Source organism: Crocuta crocuta, unplaced genomic scaffold, assembly GCF_008692635.1.
Source record: "Crocuta crocuta isolate KB4526 unplaced genomic scaffold, BGI_CrCroc_1.0 scaffold330, whole genome shotgun sequence".
In the NCBI taxonomy this organism is placed as follows: Eukaryota; Metazoa; Chordata; class Mammalia; order Carnivora; family Hyaenidae; genus Crocuta; species Crocuta crocuta.
The window spans coordinates 4405222-4419535 of record NW_027530521.1 but is presented as its reverse complement, the minus strand read 5'-3'; the positions used below and the strand labels follow the sequence as shown (position 1 = coordinate 4419535).

Here is a 14314-nt window from a genome sequence, read left to right as displayed (position 1 = left end):
TCTGTGCTGACAGCTAGCTCAGAGCCTGGAGCCTGCTTCAGAGTCTGTATCTCCCTCTCTGACCCTCCCCCTGCTCACGCTGTCTGTCTCTCTCTCTCAGAAAAAAAAAATTAAGAATATAGTATCCCTGAACCAGAGGTGTAAAATGGTGTCTCAGATAACCTACATCCCAATTGGCTCTTTGGAGATACTGTCTTTTCAACATATCTTGAATGATATGCTCAAAGAACTTTAAGATTGTGACGTTATTTAAATTAATTGAATACAAATTTAGGTCCCCTAATGTTCAGACATTTAATATAATCATATACAAAAGAAGCATTTATTAAAAGTGTATACTGTCATGATACTTCTATATAAGCTATAGTATATATTTGCTTTCAAGGCCTACTACCAGGAATTCACACTAGCCAGATCAGATTGTGTCTCCCATATTTATTTAGTCAGCAGTAACTACTTCATGAGTCTAACTTTTGAAAAGAATTCATTCATGTATTTTTTAAACTAACATCTTACCTCATTCTTCACTTACCCTCTAAGGCACTTAGTTATTTAATTTACAATCAGGTGACCAGCAGGAAAACCCTCCTCACCCTCCCCCCTCATGTTTTGCCCTTTCTTCCTTTAGTCTAATTGCTTGGTGGGGAGATGAAATGGATAGTTAATCTTTAGTAAAACTTTAGAGAGTGGTACATGCCCAAAGTGGTCAAATGGAGTCAGGAACGTTTTATTTGAGCAAATATTTGCTAAGAGCTTTTTGTGTGCCATACATTTGGCAGGCTTAGTTCGCTCATTGAACACAAACTGGAATCCTTTCTGTATGAGGTACGTGGAATACAGCTGTGAGGGAGATGGTCCCTCCCTTCATAGAGTTTGCATTTTACAGTCATACATGAAAGTGACTCTAATTTAGGATAATGTCAACAGGTAACTTTTATAGTAATAAGAATTTAATGTCGATTTCACTGAGCACTTTACCAAGTGTTTCCAATATTCATTTCTTATTTTATAGTCATATAGACCCAGTAAGATGTGGGTATTGATATCTCTGTTAAATTAAGAAATTAAGCTGAGTGTGGTTAAACTCCTTGCCCAAGGCCATGCAGATAGGAAGTGGCAGTGTATAAATTCCAGCTCAGATCCCATTTTAAATTGCTCTCTTCTGTGTACTGCTAAACATTACTACCAATATAAAGAAAAATATTTCTGTCATTTTATATATAAAACATCAATATTTTTTCTATTTTTTAATTGAGTTTATTTGATTTTTTTAAAAGTAGGTTCCCTGCCCAATGTGGGGGGTTGAACTCAGGACCCTGAGATCAAGAGTCAGATGCTTTACTGACTGAGCCACCCAGGCATCCTGTAATTTAATTTGAAACTATAAAATACATGATCATTGTTCACAAAATATTTTCAAGCTACTTAGATGAAAAGTGGAAGTTTTGGGACACCTGGGTGGCTCAGTTGGTTAAGTGTCCGACTTTGGCTCAGGTCATGATCTCACAGTTCGTGAGTGAGTTCTAGCCCCGCGTCGGGCTCTGTGCTGACAGCTTAGAACCTGGAGCCTGCTGCAGATTCTGTGTTTCCCTCTCTCTCTGCCCCTCCCCCACTCACATTCTGACTCTCTCAAAAATAAACATTAAAAATTTTTAGAAATAAATAAACTCAGTTATATATATATTTTTTAAAGTGAAAGTTTTATAATCACTCATGGTTTTTCTTCCTGGAAGTAATCACAGAATTATCTGTGTCTTCTTCCAAAAAGTTCCCATGTATTTGCAAATCTTTGTATGGATTTTTAAAAACACACAACTGGAAACATTTTGTCTCATGACTACTTTTTATTAATAGTTAGACATCTGTCAGAAATGAAAAGCTACTCTCTTTGCCCTTAAAATTGCATAGTATTTGGTTGCATGGCTATTCTGTAATTTATTTAACCAGTCCCCTAATAACAGGCATTTAGATTGTTTCCAGGCTTTTACTGCAATGAGTGTGTGTGCCCATTCATATGTCTTCACATGTTCCTGTGAGCATATTGAGTATATCTGTAAGATGAATTCTTTGAAGTGGAATTTCCCTGTTTGAAGAATGCATCTTTAATTTTCTTAGATATTGCCGAATCGTCCTTTTAAAGGACTGCATCAGGAGTGTTTGAAATGCCCAATAGTGTTTGGGATACATCAAATCTTTGTATATATAATCCGATTCTAGTCAGACACCCCTTATCCCACCTGTTGCCCTTAGCAAAACACCGTTATGGCCATCAGTGGAAGTATGAACAAAAAGGAACCTTCAGTTTGGTTTGGTTATCTTCATAGAAAACTTAAACCTTTGTCATTAATGCTTACTTCACACTTGTTGGGATTACAGTAAAAGAAATTAGTCATGCTGACCACCCCCCCCAGAGTTAATATTACTACTGTTTGATGAGTAATAAAGTTGAACTTTATTCAGTGGTGGTGTACAGCAGTGATGTGTAGCATGAAATAGCAAAGTAATTTCCTGGCTGTTGAGTTGGCATCACCTGAGTCATGGTAAAACTTGAGGTTCAATTTCTGGCACTCATTTTAGTGTCCCTTTTCTAGTATTTGATTAACAGATCTCAGTAACAAAATCTCATAAACTGAGTGACTTAAGTACCAGTTTTTCTCACAGTTTTGGAGGCCGGAAGTCCACGGTCAGAGTGCTAGAGTGATCAGGTTCTGGTGAGAGCTCTCTTTCTGGCTTGCAGACCTGCTGCATTCCTACTGTGTCCTCACGTGGCAGAGAGAAAGAGAAAGCAAGCTTTCGGTGCCTCCTCTTTTTTTGTTTTTGTTTTTTACTTATTTCTGAGAGAGAGAGACAGCGTGAGCAGGGGAGGGTCAGAGAGAGAGGGAGATACAGACTCTGAAATAGGCTCCAGGCTCTGAGCTGGCAGTCAGCACAGAGCCCAACGCGGGGCCCGAACCCACGAACCGCGAGATCATGACCTGAGCCGAAGTCAGACGCTTAACCGACTGAGCCACCCAGGCGCCCCTCAGTGTCTCCTCTTACAAGGGTACCAATCCCGTCATAAGGGCCCAACCTCATGACCTCATCTAAACCTAATTACCCCCCAAATGCCTACTGTCCAATTACCATGACATTGGAGGTTACATCTTCAACATAAAATTTTGGGGGAGACACAGTTCATTCAAGAGCACCCAACTAAGAATTTTCACATTCACACATGTTTTATCTATCACCTTTAAGCCTGGCATTGTGCCTGGAACTTAGTGGGTGCTTGTATTAGTTTTCTGTTTGCTGCTGTAAAAAATTACCACAGTTGATGGCTTAAAACAACAGAAATTTATCATTTTACGGTTGTGTAGGTTAGCAGTTCAACCCATGTTGCACTGGGCTAAAATCAAGGGGACAGTAATGCCGGAGATAGTAAAAGAGAGTCCATTTCCTTACCTTTTTCAGTTTCCAGAGGCCACCCACATTCCTTGGCTCTTGGCCTCCTTTTATTGTATCTTCAAAGCCAGCCAACATTGTATTTCTCTGATCTTTCTTCCTTACCCACATCTCTCTCTCTGACCTCCCTATTCCAATTTTAGGGACCCTTGTGATTGCATTGGGTCCACCTGGATAATCCAGGTTATATTTTGTCTTAAAGTAATCTGAATAACAACCTTAACTCTATCAGCTACCTTAATTTCCCTTTGCCCCATAATGTAACTAGTCACAGGTTCTGGGGGTTAGGACATGAACATCTTTTGGGGCCATTGTTCTGTGTTCAATAAATATGAGCTGCTGAAATGAGAGTCACTTCCGAGTTACATATAAAATAGCTCTAATTGCACAGCAACATTGTTCTCTATGTGTTTACAAGAATATCATTAATACACAAATGAAAAATATCCGTGACTCTTGTATCCCAATCCAGCATTTTGTTTTCTTTCCTTGTAAACTTGTAAATTGTCTACTTTATTCATTGTTATTTATATATTTCCTGGTGACACAAATCAGAACATGTAGTCTGGTAGTGCTTGTATAAGAAGTTGTTCATTTGTTGTTCATGTTGAATATGGTTATTAACTTATCACTTTGGAAAATGGTGCTTGATTGATATGATTGCTCTCATAAAAGTGGCTGCAACACTGCACATGGTCAAATCTAGATTATAGCTATATAATATACTTCAAATACCTAGATTGTTTTATGTGTGTTTAAGTGTTTACAACTTTGTCTTCCAAGAACTGTGAACATGAGAATGTAAATCTAAGTGAGAGTAAAACTTTAGAAAATAGAGATACAAAGCCATAAAAATTCATGTGATGGTCAAGATTCAGTATTTTTGTTTATTTAAAGTTTATATTTAGTTTCAGTAACCTGATATCCTACAAAATTGAAGCATGTTTTAAAACATTAAAATACCATATTGTACAAGTACACTAATGGCAAAAGATAAAAAGTCCTCTTTACCAGAAATATTTCCAGATCCTGACAGTTCATAATAATAGTGTTTTATTGATCTCAAACAATTAAATGTTTCTAGTGAAAGATCTACTTCTCTATTAAAGTTTTGAAAATTATTATAGTCAGGAGCCCATGAAAGTCCCTTTCCAGAGCTGAGGCTGAACTGGTATTTTGTTTGTGATTTTGCACTTCCCTCATCCTGGAGGAAAGTGTAGGTCCATGATGGTTACACTTGAATCCTAAAGAAAGAATTGCATGCAGAGTCAGGCCCCAGACTTCTGCCTCCCTCATTCCATCCCTCTGGACTGTCTCGCTTGCCTGTGTTCACCTGCCAGGAGTCACAAAGGTGAGGGTTCTTTGGGCAGTCATTTGAAAATGGTAGTGAACTAGATTTGAGATCAGGATAAAAATTTGAGGAGAATAAGGTAGCAAATAAGAAAATAAAAAAGATGTTACCTTTTAGAGGTGTTTTGCCTGGCCCTGCATCTGGGAGAGGAACTTTCTTCTCTATGAACATATAAGGAAAAGGAACAATGTTGTTCCTCAGACCTGAGCTTATTTGTCATTACAACTCGTTTTTTATTTAAAAATGCACATCACATAGCATTCTGAGGTTTCATTTTAATAAGATCTGTAGATAGCACTTTAAAAAAAGATATATTTTATAAATTTAAGTAATATGTGTTTGCTGTAGTAAAAGTCAGAAAACACAACCAAGGTGATAATCATTGTGAGTCTCAACAACTGGAAACCACCATTCATAAAATTGTGATGTAAAGTATCAGATGGGTTTAAAGGGAGGCAATAAGGAAGATTTTTTTATAAGCACACAGAAGAAGAAATCCATATGGCCAACACAGAGATTAAAACGTATTCACCCTTTTTCTCTGAGTTCTTAAGAGTGTGGAAAAACTCAGTGATTGTTGGTAGGAATTTCAGTTGATTCAGCTATTTTGGAGAAAAACTAGCAAAAAATATAAATTTAAAAGTGCAGTTCCTTTAACCTAGCAATTCTTTTTCTAGGAAGAAACTAAGTAGACAACACTCAAAAAACTTTTAACTGTAAGGATATTCATCTCAATACCATTAAAAAGAGAGAAGAACTAAAAGCCCAAATTTTAATTAGCAGAAACCTGGATAAATAACTTTAATATTATCCACTAAATATGATGACATAGATCTATAATTCCTGAGAAAGAAAGCTGATAAAATTTAGGAAACAGTGGGGAAGTGAGAGATACAGTATAGTAAATATGATCCTATTTTTGTAAAAATGTTTATTCTCCATAGCAATGTGTGTGTGCATATATGTGCAGAGAAGTTATCCTGACATAATTAACTAGGTCTGACAGCAGTTATCTAGGAAGGTGATGTTTCAAGTAATTTAAATTTTTTTCTTAATATTGTCAATAATGTGTTTGTTTTTATAGTAACCCATATATTTAGCTTATGATCAGAAAAAAAATTTTTTTCCAGTTGAACTTTTTTAGAATAAAGTGACATAAAGACAGGGAGAACTAATTTTGCCTGTGATACAGTGAGCAACTTAACTGCTCAGAAATAGCCACTCCTAATTGGAACCTTGGTTTAATTTGACAAATTGACAGTTTAAAAGATACTTTCAGCTGCAGCTTTGGAAAGAGTCCCTACCTAGAGTGAGTACAAATTTATACAGGAGGGGCGCCTGGGTGGCTCAGTCGGTTAAGCGTCCGACTTCAGCTCAGGTCATGATCTCGGGGTTTGTGGGTTTGAGCCCCACATCAGGTTCTTTGCTGACAGCTCACAGCCTGGAGCCTATTTCAGATTCTGTGTCTCCCTCTCTCTCTGCCCCTCCCCCACTCATGCTCCGTCTTTNTCTCCTAGAAATAAATAAAAATATAAAAAAACAAACAAAAACAAAAAAACAAAAAAAAACAAATTTATACAGGCAAATTGAAAGAATGATCGTTTCATTCATTTGAACATTAGATTCCTTCTGTGGTGTGTGAGACTGGTAAAAACGTGACACTTTTACGACAGTGTTAAATCTTTCATGGGGGTAGGATATAAAGAACATAAGGAGCTTTAAAAGTCATGAAGTTGTGTCCCCTCAGTTTATAGTTGAGGAAATGGAAGGCCATGCAGAGAAGGTGATTTGCTTAAGGTCACGCAGCTAGTCACAGACCTGTGAAGGACTTGTTTTTTCATGATTCCTGGAGGCCTAGCCTCTTTACCTCCTTTACAGATCGTCATCACTGAATGATAATGTCGGTGGAGATGGATTCTGTAACAAATGTGACATCAGACAACTTTATCAAACAACCAGCAGTGTATTAAGTGCTTAACATGTACCTGAAAGCATATGGACTACGTTCTACTAGAGGTAGAACAATACAAAGTTTTTTTTTCTGGAGAGACAGACATAAAATAGGTAAACAATGTAATAAGCACTGTTAAAGAAGTGTGTAAAAAGTACTATGGGAGCTCAAGAGAAGAATGGCTTCACAAAAAGAAATGTCATTTCAGCCCAGTCATTTGGCCTTCATCAAAAGCATAAGGATAGATGTGTATTCCAAATAGAAATAGCATGTGCAAAGGGACAGAAGATCTGAAAAGAGCCACAAGGATAAGAAGAGACCCTGGGCAGAGGGTTTAGAAGAAATTTTGGCACCAAAACTTCTGTATTGAAAATTTTTATTAGAATATTTGGACAAATTCTAAGTGCTGCAGATACAGCTTGATCCAGGGCTGAAACAGTATAACCACAATAGGTTGCTCTCTGTCTTCATTTCTCTGCTTCCCTTAACCCCCTTCTCAGCCTCCTTTGAATACAAAATGGCAGATCCACATAGCTCAAACAAAAGTGCTGGATTAGAGTCTCTTTAGTACCAGCTGACCACTTGGTTAATGTCTCTTCTCAGAGATAATTACCATGACCAAGGGAAAGGGATCCACTGATCAGGGCTTCCATATAGGGAAGGATGCTTCCAGCCAGCAAGGCAGGTGCTTTTGCCACAAGAAGGGGATTGTAGATCCTGGTTAGCAAACACTATAAATACCCACAAAGTTGGATCACTAAAGGCAGAGGTAAAATCTTCATTGCTTGGAAGATCTTTATTTATATTTTCCATCATATTGTCTCAGTAAATAATCTAAAATTTTGAATACCAGATTTAAAATATTCCATCCCTTGGCCAACAGACACATGAAACGATGCTCAGCATCCCTCCTCATCAGGGAAATACAAATCAAAACCACACTGAGATACCACCTCACACCAGTCAGAGTGGCTAAAATGAGCAAATCAGAGATCTCAGATGCTGGCGTGGATGTGGAGAAACGGGCACCCTCCTACACTGGGGATGTAAACTGGTGCAGCCCTTCTGGAAAATAGTGTGGAGGTTCCTCAGAAAATTAACACTAGATCTGGGGAGCCTGGATGGCTCAGTCGGTTAAGCGTCCGACTTTCGCTTAGGTCATTATCTCACGGTTCATGGGTTCGAGCCCCGTGTCGGGCTCTGCTGACTGCCAGCTCAGAGCCTGGAGCCTGTTTCAGTCTGTGACTCCCTCTCTCTCTGACCCTCCCCTGCTCATGCTGTCTCTCTCTCTCCTAGAAATGGATGAAACATTAAAAAAAAAAAAAATTAACACTAGATCTCCCCCTAGGGACCCAGCAATAGCACTGCTAGGAATTCACCCAAGGGATACAGGAGTGCTGATGAATAGGAGCACATAGACCCACCCCAATGTTCATAGCAGCACTCTGAACAATAGCCAAAATGTGGAAAGAGCCTAAGTGTCCATCCATGAACGAATGNGGGTAGGGGGAGATGGGCATGGAGGAGGGCACTTGTGGGGATGAGCACTGGGTGTTATATGGAAACCAACTTGACAATAAACTATTTGTAAAATATATATACCATCCCTAGTTTCTAATTAAGGGGAGATGTTTTTGAATGGGTATAGCATGGGGCACCTGGGTGGCTCAGTCAGTTAACTTCGGCTCAAGTCATAATCTCATGGTTTGTGGGTTTGAGCCTCACGTCAGGCTCTGTGCTGGCAGCTCAGAGCCTGGAGCCTGCTTCAGATTCTATGTCTCTGTCACTGCCCCTTCCCCTCTCACCCCCCCAATAAATAAACATTAAAAAATAAAAATGAGTACGGCATAATAAAAGATTTCAGTAACGCTGCTCTCATGTACTCATTTGAATACCATTAAAAATAATAGGTAAGAATGTTTATCATATGTGAAGAATAAGTTGCATATGGGGGCTGGAATTAATATTATAATATAGAAATATTCAATTTCCTGTCATAAAGGACCAGTGGAAAGTGATGGCCTCACTCTTGGTTTTGTAGAACTCAAAAATGTTTATGCCCTTCAATTGTTTAAGTTTAAAATAGTCACCTTTTATTTGATTTGGCAGTGAAGTAATTATCCTTATGTAGTGACATTTCCCTCTGTGACCATGTGAATTTACTGAGGTACAGTTCCAGATTAGAGAGGTATTTATTAACAATATCTTGGTTAGAGACCAGCAGCAAATGAAATATATGAAAATGAACTTGATATGAGTCAGATATTTACTGCTGTTATATATAATTGGACATATGTACTTATATAATGTAGTCAAAGGAAAATAAAATTGAATTGAGAACTCTTAGAGAATGAATCATTCCATATAATAGAAGTCCATTTAGCTAATTTCCAAATACTTGGTCAGTTTTTCCTTGCAGTATAAACTCTGCTGTAAAATATATTTCAGACTTTTTTTTTTTTACCATCTTCAGTAAAACAAACTTAGAAATAATTCCTTTTTCTTTATGATTCAGATCATTACAAGCATCATTTATTATGCTGTGAAGTAATGGAATTTTGTAGGGTTGCTTGTCCCTTGTGAAAGAGCCCCAAGGTGCTTTGAGATCTTATGTATGCATCATGTCCTTTTTAACCTACCCCTCAAATTCCTGTTACCTTTCGCTCCTGGGCTGATAGCAGCCTCTTCTAAATGCTAAAGATTTTGAAGGCATTCACATTGTATATGAAATTGGAGTACATAGGCTTCCAATATTGACATAGTCGCCTGGTTTATAGAGGCTTAAGAAACCTTTATTGGCTGATTGGATGTTGTACCTTTACAAACATACTCTCTTTTGTAACCAGAGGAAGAGAGGTGTTCGAAAGGAGAGAAATTCAAGCTGATTAGCATTTGCCAAAGGTATTATAAAGTCTCAAATTTTAAGAACTTGAAGTTACCTCAATGAAAATATATATCAGGCTATAAATCTGCAGCCAACCCTTATCTGGCAAAGAGCCATGCCATTTGCTGCCATGTCAAGAAGCAAAGCCCAGCTGTCAGTGTGCTCCCTTCCTTCTGCAAATAATTTTATCTCTCTGTCACCTCTAGCTGTTGTATCTGTTGAACTTAATGAAACTAAAAGGAAAGGAAAAGTACTTCCTTACAAAGTAATGTTGGCCAAGCCCATGCTATTCAAATAAAGCCCTGATTAGCTAGCATCTTTTTAATCTGAAACTAAGATTGTGCTTTCAGTATTTCTTCAGCGTAAATCTTCATTCTTTTGTTCCTCTTGCAAAAGAGGAACCTCCAGGTGACCAGATTGCTTAGGTATTTTGGAATAGGAACATCTTACTCCAGCATTCCTCCCCCTACCCCTGTTTTTTTGTCTTGTTTTTTGGTCTTTTTCTAAAAACCTCATTTAAAAATACCTATACAGTCATGTACTAAATAGCTACCTCTTGAAGTAGCAAAGTAAGCAGATTTTCTCTAGCCTCCTTATGTAAAGCTCTTTTGCACTCTGGCCACTGGCTGTAGCTTTTACATTTTCTTATGTAAAAATTTTGGTGTGCTGTAATGTGTCAAATAATATATCACATTGCCATAAAAAAAGATCGATAGGCCTTGGAGTTAAGTCAGTCCATATTCAATCCATTATAGTAGCTTTCCCTGCCCTACATGCATTTGACTGTTGGGAATATGTTCAAATACTATTAAAGAGAAGCAAAATTTTCTATGTCTTACTGAGATAAACCTAAAATTTTGCTTGCAGGCTTTTGTTAGCTTTGATTGTTTGATAGAGATTACAGCTCAGGTGGTCAAGTACTATGGGCCTTGCTATTATATTTTTAGTGCCTTTTAAGTACAGAGTGCAGGAGNCCTTTTTGGAGAAGTGTCTGTTCGTGTTTTCTGCCCATTTCTTCACTGGATTGTTTTTCGGGTGTGGAGTTTGATGAGTTCCTTATAGATATTGGATACTAGCCCTTTATCTGATATGTCATTTGCAGCTATATTTCAGAGTGCAGTTTTGATACAAATTCCAATAAAGTAGAAAGGCCAGGGGAAGCAGTGAAGGGATCTCCTCTTAAAAGCATGGCAATAAAGATTATCCATAATGATATAATAATTATTATACAGACCAAATAATTACAATGGAAGTTATTCTGGGCTAGCATCTCTTTTTCCTCTGGCATCTCTGAAATGATAGAATGAGCAAGGGCTGATGAGTTTTATCTGTAGTCCCTTAACATTGTCCAATTTAATGCATATTACTAAGGCAAGCATCCAACTTTATTCCATGTTCTTTTTTAAAATTTTGTAAAGTTTACATATTTATTTTGAGAGAGACAGAGAGATCACGAGCAGGGGAAGGACAGAGAGAAAGAGGGAGATTGAGAATCTCAAGCAGGCTCTACAGGATCAGCGCAGAGCCCAGTGTGGGGCTCGATCCCACAAAACTGTGAGGTCATGACCTGAACTGAAATCAAGAGTCAGACCCTAACCAACTGAGCCACTCAAGCACCCCTATTTCATGTTCTTATTCCTTCTTTTTAAAATCTTTTTTTAAGTTTATTTATTTACTTTGAGAGAGAGAGTGTGTGTGTTGGTGAGTGCAGAAAGAGAAGGAGAGAGAGAGAATCTCAAGCAGGCTCTGCATTGTCAGTGTAGAACCAGATGTGGGGCTCGATCTCATGGGCCATTAGATCAAGAGTTGGACACTTAACCAACTGAGCCACACAGGTGCCCCCAAAATCTTTTTTTAATAGGCCCTCGTAGTCACCAAAATCTATGCAAGCCTACCTTCTGCATTTAAAAAGCTAGCTCTAAATTCGATTAGTTGAACTGATACCAATTAAAGATTACAAAAAGATAGGGTTTTTTTTCCTCAAAGTGGAACTTTCTGATGAGCTGGTATATAATTTGACAACTCCAGTCTAGTATCATGTGATAGCAGGAACTTCATCATATCCCTTAGACACCAAGACCAATGTCAGATTTTTCTCAAATTCAAACTGTGTGTGTGTGTGTTTTCTTTATTATAAATATATGTTCTGTGATGAATTTTTAAAATATACAGGTATGGGGCACCTGGGTGGCTTAGTCGGTTAAGCGTCCGACTTTCGCTTAGATCATGATCTCATGGTTCGTGGGTTCGAGCCCCGCGCCGGGCTCTGTGCTGACTGCCAGCTCAGAGCAGGCTCTGTGCTGACTGCCAGCTTAGAGCCTGGAGCCTATTTCAGAGTCTGTATCTCCCTCTCTCTCTGACCCTCCCCTGCTCACGCTGTCTCTCTCTCTCTGTCTCCTAGAAATAAATAAAAATAAAACAATAAAAAATAAAATAAAATAAAATATACAGGTATAAATAAAGCAAAAGACATGAGTGTGCCTCTCTTCTTAATCCCACTCCCAAAGAGAAACCACTATAAACTTACTTGGTTTTGTGCGTATAGAGACATGTCTACATCTACATCTATGAAAAAATATACATGTAATTTCATAAACAAAAATATCATAGTATACGTATTATTCTCTATTTTTAGTTTATTATACATTGTGAACATCCTCTTGTGACAGTGTATCTAGTCTTTCTGTATCCATTGTAGACTGTGGATTTCCCCGTTCCCTTATTGGTGGGCTTAGGTTGTGTCTGATTTTTGGGGGCTGCTGAAAGTGATGTAATGAGCTTCTTTGTGTGTGTGTGTGTGTGTGTGTGTGTGTGTGTGTGTGTGTATTTTATCCTTGTTATATTTTTATTTACTTTTTTAACAATATCTGTAGGATAGTTTTCCTAGAGTTAATATTGCCAGATCAAAAGATAGGCACTTGTAACATTTTGGTACATGTTGTCAAATGACCCTCCATACAACAATAAATTTATAAGTCTCCTTTTAGTAGATGAGGGTTCATTTTTCCTACATCTTCAACGGCATAGTTACTTGTTTATGATCCAGAAAACGTGAGCTATAAATAATAAATCTCAAGATTATTTTATATTAGCTTTGATTTATGGCTTCTACAAATAACCTTCAAAAATAGGTGCTTTTATTGTTTTCCTTTTATCACTCCAAACCTGTTCAGATAGGGAATGTTCTGTCAAGACAATTCCTTTTTTATCGTTATAAGTGTGAATTATCTTTTAAGGAATTTACTTTATCACTTATTGCCAAATACTTCTTGTATATTTCTTCTATGACTGACCAAATTAGAATATTGACTTCAAAAGCTTACTCTTTCAAGTTGGAATTCAAGGGCTATTGAACATGACATTCCCTTTGCTGAAATTTATGTGCAATCACTTTTGAAATAGCCCTTGAGTTTTAATAAGCACCTAATACTGATTATAATGGTAGGTGAACAGTAATTTAAAGCATATTAAAGGAAACTTTATATGAATCCAAACAAATGTTAATGAAATCTGAGCTTTATTTATCGTTTGCTTACTTGCAGGTGGACTCGCCAATGAACTTGAAGCATCCCCATGACTTAGTCATATTAATGAGACAAGAAACAACAGTTAACTACCTCAAAGAATTGGAGGTGAGGCAATGGGCATGTAATATGCAGCTTAAACTTGTTGTATTTCACAGAGAGCTGTTGTAGTCAAAGAAAAATGAGAGCACATTATTTCTTAAAGCTCAGTTCTTCTCAGTTTTATAGGAATAAATTTCATTTTTTTTTAATGTTTTATTTATTTTTGAGACATAGAGAAAGAGAGAAAGAGCATGAGCTGGGGAGGGGCAGAGAGAGACACAGACACACAGAATTCGAAGCAGGCTCCAGGCTCTGAGCTGTCAGCTCATGATCTGAGCTGAAGTCCAGTCTGATGCTTAACCACCTGAGCCACCACCTCAGCCACCTGAATATATTACTTTTAAGTCATGTTTTAAAAAACAGCGTCTAATTAGAGGACATTTGAGCAATTTGAGCAATTTTAGAAACAGACTAATTCAGGTTTTGCTGGATCCTTGACTCATTATATCCTTGAACAGGGTTTCCATGTATAAGTTTTTCCATCAAGTATGAAAAGGAACAGTCTCTGTGCATATGCTTAGAAGGAGAGTTTAGGTAAAATACAAAAAGGAAAAATAATTTCAATAATCCATAAAAATGTAATTTTTATTAATTTCTAAGTAGGGAAAACTAGAGTCTTGTTACTGTGTGTTCTTCTGATGAGGTGAAAGCATTAATCACTTTGCACCTTGAAAGCTTGAAACCTATTGGTGCTAATAAAATCTGACCTTTTTGTTTCTATCGTATGATTTCCGTAAACTGATTTTGCTTAATAACACACAATATTAGTTATTTGAAAAGCTAGGAATAAGACAATAGGAATATTTATACAGCTTCATGCTTGGAAGCTTTATATGTTTTTTTTTAAACACAGTGTTCAAAAAATGCAGTGGTGCAGAAAATAGTTTTTATTTTCAAATACGTATCCATATTGTGTATGTTTATTGCCATTCTTTTTTTAAGAGGCAGTATGATATAAAGAGAAGGAGACTTAAATTAGAGTATGTGAAGGGGAAAAATGCCGTTCATCATGTCAATGAAAACAAAAATGAAAAATATTGACTCCATCAGTTTTTGATTAA

At 37.3% G+C, this 14314-nt stretch overlaps 1 protein-coding gene across 2 annotated transcripts in view; it reads left to right on the top strand.

The window, feature by feature from the left end:
- Positions 1-14314, top strand: part of TTC17 (tetratricopeptide repeat domain 17) — a 123516-nt gene that overhangs the window by 9848 nt on the left and 99354 nt on the right. For both annotated transcript variants that reach the window (XM_077767469.1, XM_077767468.1), the window contains exon 2: positions 13170-13259. In XM_077767469.1, the coding sequence (XP_077623595.1) occupies positions 13170-13259 (90 nt within the window). The remainder of the gene's footprint in view (positions 1-13169; positions 13260-14314) is intronic.